A 23335-nucleotide genomic window follows, 5' to 3' on the forward strand; every position below is an offset into this window, starting at 1 on the left:
TGTGGGCAAAGACGGCTGAATGAAAAGAAGGGATGAAAGGGAGGGAATATGGAGAGATGGTGTTACTTGAAAAGTCAGTGTTTCCAATTGTTCAGTGGCAGTTTGTGTATAAGAACTTTCTCTTAGCTTTTGTTTGCTTGAATTTGTGGTGTTTGCACCCCTGTGGGGGGTCTGAGCTCCTGTCAAAGTCTGAGAAACAGTTGGCATAGAAATCTGAGGCCTGCTGATGGAAGATGTTTCTGACATTGATCTGCCTTTTGAGTGGTTCACAGGAAGCTCGCTGCCTGCTGCTAAGCCACTCAGTAGGCTTTCCGAGACATCATGAAAATGCGTTTGAGTGAGCAAATGTTCACTTGTAACAGGAAGGGAAGCCGATTTGTTGAATAATTGTTCGTTTTTGGCGTCAGGACCAATGAAGGCTGGAGGGACGGTGGCAGGTTCATCCAGGGAGTAGGCAGCATCAAACTCATACAAGCCGAAAGCACCGCCCTCCTCCGTGAGCTCAGTCAAATCATACACAAACGGCTCAGTTCCTGATGCGTACTCATCACCCGGCGGCTCCTGAGGATCTGTCCAGTTACCCATGGCAACAGTTTCGTTTTTCGCACCGCTCATGCTCAGCAGCGACCACTGTGGCACTACAGGCTTGTTCTTTCTGTTGCTAAGCGATGATGAAGATGACAATAATGATGATGATGATGCCCCCACTGCTGGAGAAGATTCCTTTGTATCTAATACCTCATCTTTATGTTGCCATGGAGGTGACCCTTGAGATGAGATTGAAATCCCTGATTCTGTGGTTGTAGAGGTCTCATTGTTGGAGATTGTTCGGTGTGAAAAGTTTGTGCGCGATGTCGGCTGCACTAAAGTGTGTGAGCGACCAGTTGTGCCCGTCCCATGAGGAAACCCTGAAGTGTGTGTTGTGTTTCTCAACCTGGGTACATGTGTGTACCCAGATGTATGTTTGAGTTCAGTTGTTTGTGAAGTGTATGTAGGACTGGTTGTGGATTTAAGCTTTGTTTGCGGTACAGCGGGCTTTGTGATGTGGACCACGGGCTTGAGTGGTGCTCTGGTGGCAGCTGGACGTCTTCCTCCACTTGGCCTCTTCCTCCCCTGCCAGATCAGAGGGGTGGAGATGAACCCCAGGGAGGTCTTAGAGCTGCGTTGGCCTGGGGGCCTGAGGAGGGAGGCGGGAAGTCTAGGGGGAGGTGGTGCAAGTGAGGATGGGGGTTCAGGGGCTAGAGCTAAGAAGAGTCTGGGTTCATATCCAGTATCTGGGTGACTAGGGGCTTGAGCTGGAGGACTTAGCTGACTGGATGCAAGGGACCTACGATGAGAGGCTCTTCCACGGGGGCTGAGAATGAAAGCAGGCCTGGTTTGGCTGCTTATGAAGGGTAGAGGAGCTGGAGGTCTAGGGGCTTGAGAAACAGCAAACCCAGCAGCAGTTAATCCAAAAATACTCCTGAGTCTTCTATGGCGAACAGATAGACCAGCAGGCAGATGCTTGAACTGGGAAGCCAGGGGTTGAGGCTGCTGAAGAGTAACTACAGCTGCAGCATTGGCTGAAGCTTTGGTTGGAGATGCCATTGTGATGAAAAAGCAGGTTACAGATAATAAATAAAAGTAAAAGAGGGTATTTTCAAGCAAAAAACATAGTAGTATACTCCACGGACATTATATCACTTGGGCCAGGCCAAATTTCCATTAACCACGATTAGTGTTAGTATAAAAAAACTGAACCTTGATTGGCTTATCAGAGAAAAGATAATCACAGGAATTGAGCCCAGAAAAACACGGCAAGAAATTGTCAAAGCATAAATAATGGAAAATAAGCTAAAACAAAACCAGAAGAGTATTTCTATGACTAGGATAGCTTGTTAAATGAACTAAAATGTTAGTACCATTACAAGGAAAGCAGCAACTTCAGGACCTGTTATGAAAGAACCTGAACACAGTTTGATTGATCAGAAAGATAACACATCAAGGCACTAAGTGAGATCAAAAGCTATTATATATTTAGTAAAATATGATTTAATCTAACTCTTACAAGACTATTAGGTCAAACAGCAGAGGGGAAAACTCCTTTGTGAGAGAAGTATGAATGTGAAGCAGAAAAAGAGCAAATTAATCTTTTCTGGATTAATTAAAGCTTAAAATTATAATAGAATAGTTTTTTTAAAAATGAAAAACACAAGGGGGGAGAACAGAAATAACTCGACAGAAATGACAAAAGAAGAGTGTTTCATACAGACCTTAGTTGCCAAACTAGGCATGCAAGTGTGTATCTTACCCCAAGAGGAGACAGTAGTAGTAGCGGTAGTAGTAGTGGTAGTAGTAGTGGTAGTAGTAGTGGTAGTAGTAGCGGTAGTAGTAGCAGTAGTAGGAGTGTTAGTGGTTGGTTGGTTAGTAGTTACTGACAGTGGAGGAGTCGTTCCTGGAACTGTTTGTGGAGAGGAAACAACAGCAGAAAAGAGGAGGAGGGAGGAGGCCGAAAAACAGAGTAAGACAAGTTGAAGAGGAGTGAGATGGGATGTTTGCACAACTTGATGTTAGTAGTACGAGTGGTTCGGAAATAAAAATCATCATCACCACAATGCAAACAGTTCTAATCAACCATGTTCCGAATCACAATGTCCACGATTGACACAAATATTTGATACAGAAGGACAGAGTCTCCCTGCAGCCATGAAAAAAAAGGTTAAATATATTTTTTCTACAGATAGATGGGTCTAAATTTAAAACAACATGAAAGCTCCCATTCATTATTTAACAAAGAAAAATAGTGATAGTCATTACCAGTGATGTCAGTACTGTATGCTGTGGAAGTTTTGGTGACATGAAAATAAACCAAGTTTGCACACATGTCAGAAAGCTTAAGTGTAAGCATTATGATATTTTATGAGAAAACTGGTTAAGCCAAGCTTCTTAACCTGTTTCCTCATTGTTAAAATATGCACTTAATGCTGTATTAGTTGAAAGATTGAACAACTGACTGACAGGAAATACACCAACAATTTTGAAGTCATTTAACAAACAAAGGCACCAAACATTCATAGATTAAAATTACACAAATGTGAGGATTTGCCTCTTTTCTCTGGCATTTTCTATGTATTTTCGACATTTTATTACATTTTATGAATAAAAAAAGTCAACATATGAATCAATAATCAAAAATACAACTAGACATACTATTATTCCTTAAAGTCTGGTTAAGAACATGATTGCTCATGCTTGTGAACACAGGTATGACAAAAAGGTTAATCAAGTTTAATGTATCAGGCAGAAAAGTTATATCAACACTAATGACTGCTTTAATCTTCTTAAACAAGCAATAAGTACTTGTTAAATGTTTGAAACGTGTAACATCATGGCTGGTGTTTAATAATTGTACCATCAAAAGCAGAGCTGTACCCATAATCATTTAACCAGGTCAGAAAATAAGCTGAATTTAATTTAATTTCCCTTGTAAGGACATTTTTTTTTTCCAAGCCTGAGGGTGTGGCACAACAGCAGGCTTGTACAGTCACTTTTTTACAGTTCAATTATTTCTGCAGCTTGTTTGAGGACACACTGTTGAGTAATCAATGACTGTATAATTTTATCACCCAGTCCTTCTGAACATCAACTGGTACAGAGCCAAATTGTATATAATTTTGTCCCTACCAGCGTTTATGCCACGCAGATTAAACCTACAAGCACTCACAGCAGCGTTAAGCATCTTGTAAGTAAAGCTTGTCTGTTTTAGCAGTGGCTTCACTCCCGTGCTGTTGCTCTTACCATGCTTTGTAGGGTTAGTAGGTGGGTGGTTAGTGGTAGCAGATGAAACAGTAGGCGTGCTGCTGGTTGTCTGTTGGGCTACAAAGAAGGTAAACAATCACAGAATATCAGTTAGCTTAATACACACATGCTGCAGGTAGGCTACTTTATGCATCTGTAAGCAGATTACTTATTGTCATGTCAAACACCTGAATTAAATAAAAATCCTTTGATCAAGTTTTTTTTTAACCAATGTATGGATATGTAGTATTCTTAAAGTTGAAGGGACACACAGCTACATTGTGGGGACAACCTGTAAACACAGCTAAACTGTGGGGACAACAACCTGTAGCAGCTACATTGTGGGGACAACCTGTAAACACAGCTACATTGTGGGGACAGCAACCTGCAAACACAAAAGCTTCCAGAGTTTCACAGCCATAAACTAACTTTCAACTTGACTTGAATGATATTTACAAGTCAGAAACTGGTAATTAGAGTAACTGCCACATGATATGAGTGGCCTTACACACTTGTGTGCAGTCAAAACCTCATTGGCAGCTGTGGATGTTAAATCATGTTTTATTTCTATTAAAAAGATGAAATTATCAAATATTACTGTCCACTGTAGGAAATTCACATTTAACAGAAAACCTCATATCATATTTTTAGAAAGACAGGAGAAAGAAACCGCTGACGAGAAAACAGCAAGTTAGCTTCTCTTCTGCTAGCTTCAGTCAAAATCTAGCGTCAAGCTAGCTTGAAAAGTGGTGGTTCTTCAGCTCTCTGTCTAATCTTTGTTCATACATCTCTCTTTCTCACCACAAACACCAAAACATATCTGGGAGGAATACAAATGAGTAAGATTTAAATCTACAGAAAAACAAAATTAATGTTGAGTTATAAATGATATTACAGAGCACAATCAGTGCCTTCACTTACAATATTAGCTAGTGACAATAGTTAGATATGGTTAGCTACCTTACCATATGCTGTACTGCTGGCTGAAGCAACGTTAGTGGTAGAAGATGCAGAGGTAGCAGCGCTGGTGGTGATGGCGATGGTAGTGCTAGGCATAACTGATTAGCACAATAAGTCAGCATGTCAGTGAAGTTAACACAAAACACACAACCACACTATGTTAATGGAAATAGCCGGATTGGTCCAGTTTAGACCAATCTCAAAGGTCTTTGAGTGTCTTAAAAGTATCTTGGAGTCATTGTCAGTTTGGTTTAATGTTTTCTGTTTGGCATGCTCAATTCTGTGTGCATTTACAAACAATAAAATGCTGTAACCCAACCAGACCCAGCCAACTAATCACTTATAATGAATGTTGACTGCATGCTGAGTTGCAAGTGAAAAGGCATTTTTATAGTCATTGCCAACCTTTTAACTGGAAATTCAAATCATTGTGTGAAATCAAATTAGTGAACCAATGAGTCATCTCAAATGACAGTTTGCTAAACCCCTCCCCCGAACAGTGATTGTCCAATCTTATCTGAGTAACCGTAACATGTCTGTCAAGGTTTGGATTTCTCAACATGTCAGAGTCCAGCATCCAGTTTGGAGGATTGGATAATGTGAGCTAATAACGTTAGCATGCCTGGCTAACTTTCTAACATACAGTAACTTAGCTTTATTTGGTAGCCCAAGGAGCATATCATTAGCTACATCATTTTGTGGAGTTATAGGTTATGTTAGAGAAGCCCCATTCCTGGATAATATTATGTCAGAGTTCAGGGTAACGTTAGTAGCTCATTTATTGAATCTGTGTAAGATTACACATCCAGCAGCTCCAGCCAAACTCATTGCCCAAAATAGCGTAATATTTGCTAGCTGCACTGGCTAGTAACCCTCAAAGCCTTTTCTCATGACAAAGTGAAACACATTATCTGAAAATAAAGTACAAAAAATAAAATAGTAATGTAGCCTCTGTGTTTCTTGTCAAAGTAGGTTTTTCCATCACAAGCTTCAAACTATAAAGAGCCCCCAAAGTCCTGAAAGATTATATATTTTTATCTTTCAGACGAGTTATGGGCACATTATTTTTTTGTTGTTTACTTGTGTAAACAAGATGGATCAAATATCTTGTGCGCACCCGTTATCACTGTGTATGAGCAGGATAATAATGTAAAGATTAACAAGATAAAAACATATTATCTTTTGGGACTGCAGGGGCTCTGTAAACAGTGTTATCCTTTCCTTTTGCATGGCTGTCGTATGGGATAATATCACATTGCACAGGTGTACCTAATAACTTGTAACTCAGTACACAGTTGGGTTCACGCTTGGAGCAAGAAATGTTTGTGAAGTCACACTGAGATGAGAGTGCCAGAAAAACATAGCAATTTGAACATCACTGTCTTGATGTTCAGGAATATATTCTCAAAAAATCTTTTTAAATTAGCCTTGGTTTCAATTGAGAACACTTCTGTGATCTACTGGTCTGTTTTGCGGGCTTTTTTGGGGGGGATCATTCATTTATTACTCTTTTTGTATGGAAAGTATAGTAATGCACATGGCCAACAAAACAGCAAAGCAAGTGAAGCCTTACCAGTGGAGGGGGAGGAGGAGGAGCTGGTTGTGCTGCTGGTGGTGCTGATGGTTGGGGTTAGAGGCATGCTACTAGTAGGAATGGTGGATGGAGATGGACTGATGGTAGAGAGGACTGGCGATGACAATTCAAAGAATACAGCACAACGAGAGGGACCGCACATAGAAAACAAAAAGGTTTTAATGCCACCAGGTGTAGTTCAGGTGCATCCAATGCTGATGTTTTTGGGTGCAGATCTTTGACCTTTTTACATGCTCAAGGATAATACCTCTCACATGCTTGTGTTAAAAAAGTAAATGGTGTTTCCTACAATGTCCCACTTCAGTTGAGCTACATATTTAAAATCACACTGAGAACATAATAGTCCTTTATTAAAACAAAAAAATTCTCATTATACTAATCAAAGAACAAAAGCTGATTTTCATATATTTCCGGGAACACTCATTCACCACTAAACTTTTCAGATGGAAAAGGAATGACAGAAAGGATAATTAACTAATGAAAAGATTTAATGAACTCATAATTTAATGAAGTTGGAGATAATATTTATCTAGTCTGAGTCATCCTCAGTCACACCATTTCATCAGAACAGAATTAGCTGAGTCTTCTCCTAAGTAGATAATGGATAATAGAATGAAAAAATGAATAATAGAGGGTTTAACTTTTCAGAGGTGCAGATGAAGTAAAAAAGAAACTTTTCATGGGCTTTTGAAAGGTCAAACATGGCGATTTTTATGATGGAAGCCTCTTCAACAAAAAGACATTAAATGTAAATGACTTGTAATCTTACTGTTGGATCATAAATAAGCTCCAAAATTGATCTTAAATTTACGGATAACAGAAAGAGAACAGGACCAAAAAGAACTCTTTGGCTTTAGTTACCATGGACAAAAATCATGTGATAAATAGAAAAACCATCAAAAATGATCAGCGCAGTGGCTGAACAGCATAAACGAGATTTAGAAAAAAGGGGTTCAGGTGGAAAAAACAAGAGCAGGAGGAGAAAAAAACAGGAAGCAAAAAGACATTGAAAGGGAGGTAACATCAGGAGGAAAGGAGGTGTAAGAAGCTACAGATAAAAATGAAAGAGGAGGGAGTCAGAGGGCGAGGATGAGGGTTGCTTACCGTGGGTGTTGGCATTAGTAGCATGGATGGTGTTAGTGGAGTCAGTGGATGGGGTGGCGGGAGAGGAAGCGGCTGGTGGTAGTGACAAGGGGGTTGGGATGAGAGAGAGAGAGAAAAAAAGATGCAGAGGATGATGAATGTTTGTGAAGCTGCATGACAAAAGATCCTCTTCAGTGTAGAACCTTTAACGGGAGGTAGGGGTATACAATAGAAAATTCCTTTGTGTACATTCTCTATTGTTTTCCATCAGCTTTGTGACATAAAATGAGCAACCGGTTGCTCAAATCATCATTAAAGTTGGACACCGAGGACTTGGGAATCCAAACTAATTGCTAACAATGTTAGCCAAAATGAAATACAAACATGACTTGAGTTGATCAACAAAAAATGGGGAAATTTAAATCTGACTTCCGAGGTCGCAAGAGATTATACAAGTGTGACAATAACTTCATTTCAGTGCCATTTCTTATCACAATACTGGACGGAAAACCTCACACGAAGACACAACTTGAAAAGCAAATATTTATTTTGCCAGCTTGTGACAGCCACATTTATCTAGTCCCAAATTGAAATGTAAGCATTCAGATTGAATGCGAAGAAAATTTTCATTCACTTTTTTCATTCAAATTCGGTTCCTCTCTCATGTGACTGGTGGCTCTGTTCCCCATTCTTTATTGTAGTAAAGACAATTGCGTTTTCCTGGATGGTTTCAACTTAATGGAGGTTAGTTTGCTGACGCACACCTGTTCTAACTGGGGATTCAGGTGTCCTGGTGTCTCAATGGATACAAAGCGTGGCATTCAATCAAATACCAGGACATTGACTTTTTTAGCAGTTCCAGGGGTGCTGCTCTTTACCTGACCCTGCAATCTAAAGACCAATCTAATTCAATGATTTAACATATAAACTTGTTGGTGCTCTCCCATGACCTGTTGGGCTGTCAAAGTCATTTATATTCTGGAACAAAAGCTGTAACTTAATTGGCTCGACTTCCTTCCCCTCTTGAGCACAACCTCACAAAAACTGACCTTTAGAGAAATGTCCCTCTGGGGCCACCATAGCTCAGGATAGTGTGAGAACTGACATTTAGGGAGTGGGGTTGGGTCATGTTGTCAGCCGGCCCCAAGCTACTGTTCAGACCAATCCTAATGGTACACTCCAGATTATGAGACCTCCTGGAGGCCAGGTGATCAGCTATAGTGAGATTTTCTTCAGGTCATGACCTGTGCATGGACAGTACTCCAGCTTTAATAGATTTGGCTGGGCGGAAAGGGGCTCATTGCTGCAGCTGAACAGCACCCTGGGGTGATTTCCCTTACTTGGTTCTTTTCCGTATATTCTCTTGCAGTCCTCTCAGGACACACAGGGGTTATTTAAGGATAATGTCATGAACATAGCATATCCCAAGAGATTCTTTTCTACATAATTTAGTGAGAGTCAGCAGCAGAAAGTAAATGCTTATTTAATTACAACCTTTCTACACTCTTTTCTCATCTGCTGGCACTTGATCTGGTGAAGAAGGGTCGGCTAAGAACAAGCAAAGAGGACCAACTGTGTCCTCATTTCAATCAGTTTGTTTGAAATTCCTGTCTTCTCTTTTTTCATCTCTTCTCCTTAATTATTCATTAATCTGTCATTATTATTCCGATCAATCAACTCTTTAAGGCCACTTTACACTGTGCAATTTTGGGCCGTCTAAAATGAAAGTTTACAACGGTAAGAGAAAAGTGGTGAAATCTTTGCTCATCAATCCAAATCAGCGTCCTAGATCTCATTGTCCACTGATGTTCGAGTCAGAGCTCTGACGACCAAAGACAGAATCAGAAATTTAGGACCAAATTCTCACAATGTGACTGCTGCTACGACCCACAACTGTAAACAAACCAATCAGAATATGACATGAAATGGCAACAAATACACTGTCCAGCAAGACAACTTAACACAGTCTACTTAGTACATCCATGGCGCACAAAAACCAAAATGATGAAGGTGAATCTCAAAAAGAAGTTCATATGACTTTGCAGCATTTTCAAACATTAGAGCTGCAGATGGATGATGTGAAAGTTTGGAGGCCAGAATATTCTCGGTGCTTTGGGGAACCAGAGGCTCTGTGAACCAAACTCGAGTCAGTTTGAGGTTAAAGAGTTTCTCTGAACAAGATGTCCACAGTGCATTTCAGGAGTTAAGCAGCATTAGGGGGTTCAGGAAACATTGGACGCACTGGAACTTTGAGGGTTTCTTAACAAGGCACAAAGAGAAGTGACTGACAGCAAAAACCCTAATCCTGTGAAGCTGAATTGGAAGTGGATGGAACTGATGCTGCCAAAGTTGAGAGTTTGATTCCCACTGGATTCACTTGTATTAAATATGTATGTGGTCATGGAAGAAAACCTCAGTTATATACGTACATCATTCTCGGCAGTAGGTTAGGGGTTCCAAAATCAATCTTCAAACTGCCAGAAGATACAAGCAATGGTAGTTATGGTTGACAGACAACAGAGTTTTCAAAATGATATGATATTCATTATTTTTTAACTTTCTCAATTTCTTTTCTAACAAGACTAAGGCTTGCTTCCATCCACCTGTTTTTATTTGCATTTTGCATCTGAGTGGAAAAGCCGAAAATTCAAGAGTCTTGAAGTATCGAAGAAACACTTTTACGCTTGGCTGAGGTGGAAAACATGGCGTGTTGATAAAAGCACCACTGTACTTAAGCACAGCAGCGCTTTGAGACACAAAAATGACTCCAGGAAGCTAACATGCTGACAGTGCTGTGACATTCCCAGCATTGACCTGATGATGGCAGCAATAGAAAAGTTAAGCTGTAACAAAAGTTGTTATAAATCATCCTGAATGGCTGTACCAAATTACATGGCAATACATTTCACTCAAAACCAAAAATGTTATCCTCATGTTGGCGCTAGAGAGAAAGTCAGAGAATTACCATAGTCATTAGTAGTATTGACAGGGAACCATGAATGTCTGTCAGTAGTTGTTAAGATATTTTACTGGATAATTGAACACTTTTACCTGTTGGTCATAACCCAAATTGCGAAGACCATGTTAACAATGGAGGTGTGTTAATTTTTCCTACCTGGGCAGCCCAGTCCAGGGGAGTCACAGCTGGTTGTGAGTGGTGTGTTGCCGGGTGGGGAGACACCTTTGGGGAGGGGTGGGGAGATTAAAAACAGAAAGGTTAATCAGTTAAAATGATCAGGGAACATGGTTTACAATTTGGGAAAGTTTAGCAAGAAAAGAAACCTTGTCTCCTAGAAATTATGTTTATATAATACTGAATTATTTAAGTAATCACTGCCTGGATTATGATGAAAGGCAACATTTTTTTTTTGGATGAATGAAGCTACATTTATGTAACACACTGGTAGGGAACAAGGAGGTTAGTGAAAGGCTGCGGTTTAAATGTTAATAAACACATCTTTCAAGTCACTGCAGACTTTTTCTGTATCAACTATGATTGACGACTATGACCCTTCGCTAACTTTAACTAAAAGCTGTTGGCTGAAGCTGATATTGCACTTCAAGATCAAATATTTTGGTGGTAGAAAGATGAAATACGCTGTCACTGAATTTTACTTGTATGTTTTCTTGATTAATCAACTAGTTGTTTGGTCTATAAAATGTAAAAAATGGTGAAAAATATTAATTAACCCTTTTTTCAGAGTAGAACTTCGTCTTTTTTTTGTCTTAAAAAATGACTAAAAACGATTCATCAATTAACCAATTAGTTGGCCAATCATTTTCTGTTGAATGAGTAATCAATCAATTGACTAATTGTTGCAGCTCTACTTATTATGTTGGAAGAAAACATATTTAAAGTTGCAATTAAGTTGTATTTAACCATAATTTCTAGGAGACAGCGTTGAGAAAAGTCAGGTATTTACACAGTAATTTTAATGCGCTGACATTAACTTTGATGCATTCAGACATAACTTTGGGTCAGTAGGTTATATTTATATTATATTTATAAATGGGGGGATAAATATAGTATTATAAGATTTGGCTATATGAAAACTTTTTATTTCAGAAAGTATTGTGAAGGTGTTAAAAACAGCAAAAGAGAGTAAAAGACAGAAAGGTTTTATCCCCAGATTTCCCAAAAACATTAAAAATTCAAATTACATAACAAAAACAATCACACCAACAAAATGTTGAGATACATTGACTGCAAAAATTCCACCTACAGAACTGTGCATGAGTTGGCTAACATGAATCCCTGACATTCTGCAAAAAGAAACTTTCTCATACTGGTTTTTGATAGTATGCAGATTCACAATCAATCAGACTTTGTGGGTTGTGGTGGGAAACAGATTGGCTGCTCGCAGGGATCAAACCCATGATGTTTCATTTCAGGGACAGTCTGTCTAACCCACTGTGCGCTCACGGCTGCCAAAAATCAAGCGCTCCTCAAGTATTTTGGCCATTTGAAATGTAATCCTGAGCCTGGCTGCGGCCCACACATACTGTATATTCACTGGCCTTCAGAGGGAGTGGGAGACAGGCAGGCAATGAAAGCGGAGACTTTGTCCAGACTCACTCACACAGTAACAGAAGGAATGTGTTCAAGAGAATGTCAGCAAATCATCGCAGTGATCAACCGAGTGAAAAAGGAGGAATTCGGTAATCGTGGATGGCATGTGGTTCAAAAGAGGTGAGGAGGGCTGAGGATTGTGCCCAGTCATAATCTACCTCTCTCTTTTTCTTCCCTTCTTCTTCACCTTTTGTCCTTTGTCCTTCTCCTCTTTTTTCACTTTTTCTCCTTCATACCCCCCTCTTTGCCTCTTTCCTCACTTTCCTCCCTTAGTTATTCTTGTTTTTTCTTCTCTTACTACAAACAAGGTGTTGCCAATCCAGAAAAAAGTGTACAAAGTGAGTGAACAAAGTGCATACTAACAAATAAGTAAAAAAAACCCAAACAAAACAAATAAAGAAAAACTAAATTCAGATTCAAACAAATAAAAACAAAACTCCCATTCAACTGCACAGATCACTTAATCGGATAATGACGACGGACGTTGACCGGCCGATCATCTCAGGAGTCGGTCTGCTAGCAGCTGAAATGACCGGCTGGTCTCACCCAGTCAGCAGCTCCTCACACCTCTGAAAATGTGGGAGCAAATTTCCAAGCAGGCGTTATTTGGATAAACTGACCGCATATTGGGAATCTACACTGTTACTTTCTTGCCTGAAAAAATATTAAAACTTAATAAAGTGACATATTAATAATCCTACAGGGAAAATTATTACAGCTTTTAGTCTGACTCAAAATCTCATCCATCACTGCCAGTTGGTGCCAAATGCATTCTGGGATACTTGGCTGTCCCAAGTCCACACAAGTCAGCTGCTGATGCATCCCCCCCCACAAATTAGGAGGGGGGCAGGCGGGGGGGGAGCAAGAACACATCCAGATATTTGGACTGTACTTGGCTAGATGCAGATATTGAATTGGAACAGTACCTGAGCTGTGACTGATGATGTTTCAGAAGTCCACAAGAACACAAGTACAGACAGTTAATATGCTTCTTCCATTTTGAACACTTAAGCTAACAATTCTCTCAAAGGTCAGCTCCGTCAAAAGACTAGTCAACAGTGTGCATTTGTGTGTCAAAATTCAAAGTTAAACTCTAGACAAAAGCTCTGTGCAGATTTACTAATTAACAACAAAACTTATTACTTCTTACTGTTCTCCCATCATCACCTCTGTCTAAATTCCATTCACCCTCATGAACTTGTTGAAAGCTTGGTCACAAAGTACTTGCAGGGCTGGCAAACTAAACAGTAACACGCTAGCAAGCCGGTAACACTCTAGTGTCAGTGCTGCAACATTGCTCAAAGTGTATCTGGACAATTTTTCATGCTCATAACAGCGATAACCAGCGAGGCAGTATGTTAGGAAGACATTGTTAGCAAACTGCCTTTGTGTGTGTGTGTGGTGGTGGTGGGGGAGGGCTTCAGTGCTCTGGTTCTAACCCACATCACTGCTTTTTGCTAACTGCTGAGTGGGCATTTCCATTTGAAAAACCTGGGAAGGTCTTACACACCTACACAACACTCCCTAAACCTAACCAAGTGGGTGTGTCATGTAGTAAAGTGGGTGTATCGTGTAGATACTGCGAGTCCACAGATAGATCTACATGGAAGGTGGAGTCGTCCGTTAAACATATAACGGTTTGACACAGCAAATATGACAGCTTCCTCTGTTTTGGACTCGGATCCATCTATTCTTCCTTCATTCTCCTTCTTCTCGATCAGTTCTCCGTCTGTTTTCTACCCTAATTTTGTTCTCTTGCCTTACTTTTCTCTCTCTACTTCCTCTCCTCACTTTTTTGCCCTCGTTTTCTTCTATCTTCCTCCCCCCTCTCTCCTCCCAACATTACCAGAAATAAATCTGTTGAGCAGCACGTTGTGATTAGGGAAAATGAACGCTACTCTGTGCTGTTTTATCAGCAGAAAGTGCTGACCAGAATGGAGGCAGATAAAGAGAATTATCACTAATAATGTGTTATAATTAATGTAATCATTCAGCACCAGGTAGCAGACCAAATTTGCCATTACTGTCAAAATATGTGTATTTTCTGCAAGAAGAAAAGTGTGCATCCAAGTGCATTTCTTTTTCAGTGTAAATAAAACATTTATTTTCCTCTGGATGTCTTTATCAGAGTGTCATTAGCTGATGAACTGTAATTAATCTAATGCTCAACACCTGATAGCGTGCTATTATTCACTGTCATTACTGCTTAAATATGTTTATCATTTGCAGAGGGAGAAGCTGTGACATTTGGCTCATATTTGGGTTTTTTTTTTGAATGTGGTTCTCTCTCAGCTAAAGTAATATTATGCAACATTTTCACATAAACTAATGGTTGACACTTACAACAACACTGTGGCATTTTAACCAATATTCAGTTTATTAAAACTTTTCCATTCGCTGTTCTGCACGCACGGGGGTCGGATTTCAGCGAGAAAAATCTCTCGTACACGGCTGGGAAAAGACGGACCAGAATTTAGAAGCTTTCTTTGTGGTCTGGCGAGGTCATGGATGGATTAACTTGAAACAGCCGCCGTTTCAATTAAGCTGTACAACATCATCGACAGTTTTCTTCTAAAACCGTAACTTCTTTGAAGGAATTCCAGTTTATTGCAATTTGGGTCTAATTTTCAAAGTTTCATCCAACATTTGTATCATTAATAATAACATTGTACTCACCATAGTAATTTCTGTCGGATCTTTGAACACGGTGAAGTCACCGAAAAGAAGTCTTAACAGGTCATGAAACACGAGCAGTCAGACATTTCAAGTTTATAAACCTCTTTATTTGGAAGTCAAACTGAAAGTGGGCAAACCTGAAATGTTGGTAACAAGCCCTCGTTACACAAGAAAACACAGCGCGCATAACTACAGCCCACAAAGATATGTACATTAAGTAAAAGCTGAAGCAGGAAGTGAGTCTGTAAACTGTGATGGATGATTAAAACGGGCATAATTTTGCCGTTTTCCTTTGTTTTCTCTTCCAAATTTGACTAACCTAGACGTTTGTCTGATTGTCTGACTGCTCAATTTCCTTCCTACTGATGTCACTAGAAGAATGTCATCATTACTGATAGAAATGAAGGACAAAACTACAAGAATAAGATAAGCAATATGTTTTCTTTTAGTATCAGGGACAGTGTGTGTATGTTTCAGTGTCCATCTTCTCCCTCTGGCATCAATAAGAGATGAAAGACCAAACGCACTCATCAGAGCAGGCGTGCACACATGTTTAAAGGGCCATACAGACCTAAAATACACAAAGTACCTACCTAAGCAAGCAAGGACAAACACGCACACACACTAACACACACACACCGACAGAGCTCGACGGGCGCCTGGCGACAGCTTTTTCTTCTGCCTCCATCAGCACTGGCCTCATTACTGGACCAAAGAGGAACATAAAAATGGCTTCAAATGGTCCAGAGCGCTTTGGTAGCCTCGTAAAAACAAAACAACATTTTCAGGGTAAACAAAATTAAGCGCACCTCGTCTCTGTGTGGAAAGAAAAACGAGTGTGAAATGAATGTACTTGGAAGAAACGCGACGGACTTGGACGCTCTAATAAGTAAACACTCACTCCAAAGCCTGAATGTCCAGTTAGAGACGGGAAATCCATTAATAAAAGCAAACGTAAAAATTACTGCCAAACCTTAACTAAGTGTTTTATGCCTAAACCTACCCAACCCTCGTTTCAAAGTACTTGACTTGACTTTGATTTATCATAAAGTCCAACTAAAGTCCCGTTTAATCCTCTCTGCAGTCAAAAAATAACATAAACATGTTCTTTAAATTTATTGCTAGCAGTTTCTTATTATTAGAATGATCAAAAAAGGTGTTTGGAGAAATATCAGTTGGTTCCTGTGTTTGATTGACACAGGTGGGGGAGGGGGGCTGGGGGGCTGGGGGTGTCTGTTTGACAGTAGCTGTGGGGCGGGTATGTCGGTGTCTGTGTTTGATTGACACACTGGCTATTTAATTTCACTTGGACTTTAAAAGTCACTTGTAACAGTTTACAAAGGCTCGGACAAAAGATGTCATCCTGCTGATAGAGAGCTATCACACCAGGATATACTCAAATGTGTCATTTTAGAAGGTGATAAAGACTAAATCAAATAACACATAGTAAGCTGAGTCCCATCTGAACAAATTTGAAATGTAAGCCTCAATTTGTAACATGACATAATTTCCTCTCACTCATTTTGATGCGTTTCAGTAAAGACAAAGACACATGCATGTCCTGCAGGACTCGTAAATGTATTCAGTTTGTGAGCGACAAACATTTGTGAAAGGTGACACTAATATAATTTGCAATCTGTTAGTGAACGGCAGATAAAAGCAGAGCAAAGCAGTTAAACATAAACATATTTTTTAGGAGAGGATTCGGAGGCTTTAATGTAGCATGCTGTATCTGTTTCTGTAATGTGTAAATCAGAGATAAATCCAGTTTAAAGGATTGTCTGTGTGCTTAAATTGGGCAACAAATAAAGCCAATGAAGTGATATTTATGTTTATGCAATTTTATTGTTTTCTTTGCATTCTGTTTTTGCAGTTTCCATCATTTTGTTCCCTGTTTAGCTGTTTCCTAACTCCCAGTGTGCACCACTGTCCAAGTATCTTAAGTTTGCGGCACAGATCCAATTTGATCATTTAGACGTCTTGTCTAAAGCAGTACATACTGTACAGGAACCTGACTGAATTTTATTAAATGCATTCATGGAAGTAAACCTCAAACAATAGTCTTTCAGCCGGCAGCAGCAGCAGCACCAATAAAACTTCCCTGACTGAAGAATGGAAAATGTCAGTTTGTGAGCTCTGAGGCTGTAAAATTGTCAAAACACTGCTGGCTTCAAATAGGACCTTACCTAATGGGTCTAATCCTTCCTGGAGTTTCTGTATACTTCCATGTAAAGAAGGTCCAAAGACTAAAAACACAACATTTCACTCAAACAGTCCCCACAGTGCCGCCCTGCTTTAACTCCTCATATGCTCCTCTTTATCTGAGCACATGACATTAATACGTGTTTAACCAGATTTTAGTGTTTATGCTATCTGTTCATGTTTTCTATGACCCTGGTTTGAACCTTTTGCACAAAAACCTGTGAACTGCTGGTGACATTTGAACATTTTTAATCTCTAAACAGCAGATATCTGTGAATGCGGAGTCAATACGTCATCTTTTCATTTACCAAACTAATCCTTTGTTTCTGTTTCCTGCTGCTGCTGTAATCACACAGTTTCCCCTCAATTCTGTAATCAATGTGGCTGTGCGAGCACAGGAAGCCGAATTGTGTCTCTGTTTCTGCTGTCTAATAACTATATTTAAGGCTGCAACTACAGCAATGATTATTTTGAGGACTTGTTTAATTGTTCAATCTATAAAATGTCAGAAAATAATGAAATCTGTTCCTCAGAAGTTTCCAGAACCAAAAGACAATGTCTTTGAATTATTTATTTTGTCAGACCAACAGTCCAAAACTTTAAAGATACTCAGTTTACGATGATATAAAACAGAAAATCCTCACCTTAGAGAAGCTGGAATAAGTGGATTTTTGGCTGTTTTGTGTAATAAATGGGTAAAACTTTCTATTAAGGCACCTGAAGGTGATTAATTTGACAGCTTTAGTTACTTTTCAGATGAAGATTTGACACAATGGATAATATAACAAGTTTTTAAAATACAACACATTGTTAACGATGGAACCAGTAGTTTCCAACCGTTTTGGCTGCGTGTAGTTTTCATCCATATGACAATGATTTCGCTCGTGACATGTGATCTCTCAGCTCTTTGAACTGTCTGCATGGAGCTCGTAACACCAGTTTGTGTCCAGGTTTGAGCCTGTATGTGTGTGTTTGAATGTATTCATGGACGTTCTTTGCCTCTTTGATGAAGCCGTCCAACAGAACAGTGAATCTCTGAGCTGCATGAACATTATAACCACAGACATGCTACTGCTGAAAATGCTGACAGAACTCTATTTGATTTTAGTGTTTGTTTGTATCAAAACCTGCTGAAAACACATCATTAAAAACTATTTGACTAAAGCTCCATTCAGACTGGATTTATGTCAGTAATAATTACTGTTGTAATGACCGACTGGTTTTCGGTGAACTTGCTGCTCCTCCTGTCATTAAAATCCCGTCTGGAGCGACTTCCTTGTATTTTAAATTGGAACTCTGAGTTTTTTCCTTCTATTACAAAATGTTTTTGCTAATCTGATAGATGGAAACATGCAAATAAAACCATCAGGAGAGCAAGACCCTGTATAAGTTCATCAAATGGGCTGTTTTAATGTCGGCAACAGGTATACAGGTGCCTATATTTACATTTTGGCACATTGGCTCCAATAAAAGTCTGCTAAATTAGCTATTAGCAGCTCCTGTTTGCAGTGTAGCCATGGATGTACATGTAAGTTCTGCAGCCTGTTTATTCTCTGATTTCTAAGTGGTAGTATTTATGGAGGTTTACTGGTAATAGACATCAGAGATAATGATATCATTACATTCATGATATGTGTAAGTCACACTGAATGATATCAACATGTGTTTCATCTCTGTGTGTTCAGATTTGACTGAGTTATGACTCTTCTTTATGAATGACTACGTTTACATTCACACTAATATTCTGTTTGGATATTTTCCAAATTAGGCTTTATTATGAATGTAGTATTTTCTGATTAAGACATGTGTTATATGCTGATATTATTGTGGTTTTAGGAGCATTCTTTTGACATGTATACAGCGCATTTGGAATATGTATCTCAATTGGGGGCCTGTTTACGGTCAGCTCTGTGCGTTGTAAACAAACCAACTATCTGATAGTTTGCAAGGCCGGGATAGAGATGCATGACGGGCAGGTTGTGTAACGCACCCCTGAGCAGGCAAAATGACATATGATGGAGGTGGACGGCAGACAGAAGAGAGGAATGAGAGGAAAGTGGAGAGCCGTTCACGGAGGGAATTGGTTATTATCCTGACAAAACAGAATAACAGAGCACGCCTTCTCCACGACGAGGGCGGAGGGGGATCGGTTATTATCCTGACATGCGGCCATGGACTGACGGTGATGACTCAGTGTGATGCACCAAAAACACTCGGCAGTGTAGTAAACATCATGGGACAACCTAGTTACTGGATGTGCCTGTAACTATACATTTATAATATCAGTCATATCAATATAATGTTTTTCACCTCGCTGGTTTACTTCACTGCCTGCAGAGATCTTGTGATTCCTGTTCCCGCTGGAACCGAGAGAAACCCTGAAAACTCTCTGCATGTAAACAGGAATATTTATTTTCCTTAGCCATGTTAACAGCTGAGTAGGAATATTGTCTTTTTCAGATTAAGGGCAGAAACTGGAATATTTTATGTATATGAACATAGTCAATCATGATATAAAGCTGTAATATCTCAGTTATATGCTGCACTGGATTCTCAACACGGTTTACACACAGATGTAAAAACTGTTACTGGAGAAAAAGTCAGAAATTTGATGAGTATGAACCAAGATCTCAAATTATTAAGAGTGACTTTTTTCTCTGATTTCAAAATGGATAAACAGACATCTTTGTAAAGGGAAGATCCTGCTGATTACAACACCTAAAGTTCTTACTTCTGTTATTTATATCCTGTTCTGATGTCGGATGTTAAATATGATCAGAGTTCCAAAACTTGTAGTAAACGTACAGTATAAAACAAAACCGAGTGCACCCCTAACACTAAAATGTTAAGTAGTTACTAAATACTACCCACTAAAAATACTATAGTTATTGTAAGATGATACAATTTTGAAACATTTAACATGTTAGTGATATTGCACGGGGCTGTTTTGTTATATACTGTATGTAGAAATGCTGCCTGCAAGACAAAAGTCAGGGCTTCAACCTGCCTTGAACACTTCATTTGCAAAGTTTTTTTCTACCTTGCTGACAGGCTGACGGCAGCATGTCGTGAATGCCCATAAATGGCCGTCCGTTCTGTAGTCTTTGTTGCTAAGGTTGTTCATGTTGTCCACTTGCATATTTCTGATCTGATTCCAGCTCCAACATTAACGGATGGATTTGAGAAGTTGACATTTCAAGTAAAGAACGAGAAAAAGCAGTGAATCCTGCTTCCATAGTTTGTTTCGTGGTTTGTTGACGTAGCCTTTCGGTGCGGCCAGAAGTCAGTCGAGACACAGCTTCCTGAACAGAGTGAGCTCATCCAGAGGGCTTTTGTTGCTAAGGTTGTTGCTAAGGTGTTTCCATGTGTTGTTCACGTTGTTCACTCTCATAGATTAAGCTCCAACACGTACAGATGTATTTGAGAAGTACATTTGGAGTAAAGAGGGAGAAAAAGAAGTCAAATCCTGCTGCTATAATTTGTTTATGTAGCCTCTGGAACCAGCGGAGGCTTCCTGTAACTGACCAATCAGAACAGAGTGGGCTCATCAGGAGGCGGGGCCTTAAAGAGACAGGAGCTAAAACGGCCTGTTTCAGACAGAGGCTGAACTGAGGGGCTGCATAAAGGACCAGTATAAGATAAATAAAGAGTTTTTAACGGTAAATCATGCAAAGATATTCCAGTAGAGCCCAAGAATATAAATATAGACCTGGAAATGTGCATGATACATCCCCTTTATTAGAATATGTTCTGTAATGAAGTTTTGCTGATGTATTCTAGTTTGCTAAAGAGAAACATGTGAAGCATGTGTTGTCTTGAACTATATATGCACAAATGTACTGAAAAAAAAGGGTTATTGCTGCAGGCTAACACGTTCTCCTTCATGCATCACAGCTCTGTTAGCGCAGGCAGATTTATACATAAACAGTTACAGACGTACATGAGCAGGGTGTTAGCAGCACTCACCACTAGTTGGCGCAGCAGAGGTTAAGTGAATGCAATAAGGGTAGCAGACTGTGAAGAGAAGGACAGATTAGTGGACATCAGTCATAAAAATACATCTGGGAGACATGTCACTTCAGGAAAATATCAGCATCAATTAAAATATGCAGAGAAAACACAGATCAATTAGTCAATGAAGCGATCAGTTAATAACGGCGGTTAAATCACACAATGTCAATAAACAGCAGCATGAAAAATTACATCAAAGTAATGTCAGTTAATTCATAACAGGCAGAACATAATCAGTCATTGAAGCAGTCAGGTGATGATGTGTTGTACATGGAGGGTCAATCACTTTGATCAAGCACAAACTGAAGGTCCATCCAATGTCCAGGAATTAGACAGATCCCTCAGAAACAAAAGGAATGTTATAACAAGCGAGAAATAAATGAGGATGAGTTTATTTTTTAGGTATTCAGATATATTGTGCATAAATATCTCAGTTTATGTGTTTGTCCTTTCAGTTAAACTGCAAATGAAAATCTTAATTTATATACGACATTATCCAAGTTAACAAGGTCATAACTACTATTAAGGACGCTGAGGTCATATCCTTTTTGTGAATTTGGGATGCTGTTAATTTAATCTAATAAGTGATTCCACTCATTTTGGAAAAGGGTTTTAATGTGGTAATTGTACTTTTTTTTGTGTGTAAAAAACATAAACACACGTGATTATTCAAAAATCTTCCAGCTACATATTTGAAAGTGACCAACGTGAATATGTAAACATCTCTAAGCATTTTCTGCTGCTGCCCTATTGAGCTACAACTGTTGCTGTGATATGTTGTTATTGTAATAATGGCTGAAATAAGTCTGAAAATAAGACCCAGATTTCCAGAACATGTGTGCATCTTCTCATAAAGCACTCATCATTTCTGTTATTTCATGTTTTATCCTCATGTGTTTATGTGTCTTGTGCAACTGTCTTCTCTATTTCTGTTGTTATTTTTCTAACATTAATGTCACGGTTTAATGTTGTTTTGCACTAATAAATTAATTACTATACTAAATTTCGGTGCTGTAAAACAAGATGGTTATCAAAGCGGTTCATTCATACTTTGGTTTACAATGTCTTTCTCTCACAGAGGGATCACAGCAGATACGATTTCAGGCAGAGTAAAAAAAAAAAAAGCTGAAGTGAATTGAGTGTGTGTATGCGTGTGTGTGTGTACAGTGTATGTATGTGCGTGTGTGTGCGTGTGTGTGTGTGTGTGCGCATAGCAGAGAATCAGGAAACTAAGTGCAGATTCATGCATTTCTTGAAAACCACTGCAGGTCTCTGAGGCATACAAACACGCACCCCTGGATTACCCCACACACACACACACACACACACACACACACACACACACACAGAGGCCCATTCTGCAGTGTGTACAGTACAGTGTTGGCAGGAATTTCACTGAAACCGCTGCGGCTAACCTCCTGCGGCTGAACACTCATTTACAGCGCTTTAAATAAGAGGTACTACTCTGTGGACACACACACACACACACGCAGAGTGTAGTCTTACACTCTCTCTCATGGTTAATATTTAAATATGATGAGAAAATGGTTGATTATGTAAACTTGGTTTTTAAGTGTGTCAAGAGCGTCTGTGGCATTTTTGATAATAATGGATTATTGTGACATACCTTACAAGAAATAATCTCTTTAAACGCACGTGATCGGATTGCTAATATAGGTCATACATGTTTGTATGCATCCACTCTCAGTGTTTTATCAGCCAAGTGGGTTTTTAGAACAAAGCAGGAATCAGAGAGATGTTTGGTCAGAAGCCAAACTGGCTGCTGGAGTCAATTAACTCACCAGCCGCAGTCAAAATTTACCAGAATTCGGCTGAAGTCTGGTTGTATTTTTCCATCCTCGACGCAAACAGACTGAAACGTTTAGTACTGTACAGTTCCAGCATGATCAAATACAGTGTGTGTGTGTGTGTGTGTAATACTTTACTCCCCGCTAAATATTAGCAATAAAATAAAGTCACGATTCTCGTTGCAAATGCCAATTTTGTAACTTTTCGTTTCTGATGTTAGGCTCATAAATTTAGTTGCGCAACGAAACCTGTAGAGTCTCTCAATCTGTCAGCGTCAGATTATGAATTCCTCGTCTGTCTTCTGTTCTGAGGTCAGTTCAGGTTGTTTCATGTACTCACTGCAGCTGAGCCTGGTGTCGGTCTGGGCCAGAGTGGACGGGATGTTCCAGTAGCTGTTTTCCCAGTCGATGACGTTCCCCGTCGCGTCGCAGGTCAACGCCCTCAGCTGCTCCACCGTCATGGCGTAATCCCACAGCCGCAGGTTATAGATGCTGCCGTCGAAGCTGTGCTGCCCTGAAGAAAGAGAGAGAGACGATAAAAACGTTTCGACTGTCAAAGATATGGTATCCGCTGATTTTCCACCTCGGCGTGTTATAAAGCCTTTTGTGGGAGCTGATGATGTCACTGATGATGTCACTTTAATCAGCGTCATC

At 39.5% G+C, this 23335-nt stretch overlaps 1 protein-coding gene across 10 annotated transcripts in view; it reads right to left on the minus strand.

The window, feature by feature from the left end:
• The window catches only part of adgrg6 (adhesion G protein-coupled receptor G6), a 132170-nt gene that overhangs the window by 62177 nt on the left and 46658 nt on the right, over window positions 1–23335 (minus strand). For 6 of the 10 annotated variants that reach the window (XR_006091930.1, XR_006091931.1, XM_042389607.1 and 3 more), the window contains 8 exons: window positions 23022–23195; window positions 20829–20876; window positions 10530–10595; window positions 7436–7507; window positions 6311–6424; window positions 4743–4835; window positions 3778–3855; window positions 2291–2440 (listed from right to left, as the gene is read on the minus strand). Coding sequence is in view for 8 of the 10 variants with exons in the window: in XM_042389607.1 (XP_042245541.1) it covers window positions 2291–2440; window positions 3778–3855; window positions 4743–4835; window positions 6311–6424; window positions 7436–7507; window positions 10530–10595; window positions 20829–20876; window positions 23022–23195 (795 nt within the window). In the remaining 2 variants the exon portion in view is untranslated. The remainder of the gene's footprint in view (window positions 1–2290; window positions 2441–3777; window positions 3856–4742; window positions 4836–6310; window positions 6425–7435; window positions 7508–10529; window positions 10596–20828; window positions 20877–23021; window positions 23196–23335) is intronic. The other 4 variants (XM_042389604.1, XM_042389605.1, XM_042389609.1 and 1 more) reach the window with 4 other exon arrangements.

The sequence above is a fragment of the Thunnus maccoyii genome, chromosome 17 (assembly GCF_910596095.1).
Source record: "Thunnus maccoyii chromosome 17, fThuMac1.1, whole genome shotgun sequence".
NCBI classification, from domain to species: domain Eukaryota; kingdom Metazoa; phylum Chordata; class Actinopteri; order Scombriformes; family Scombridae; genus Thunnus; species Thunnus maccoyii.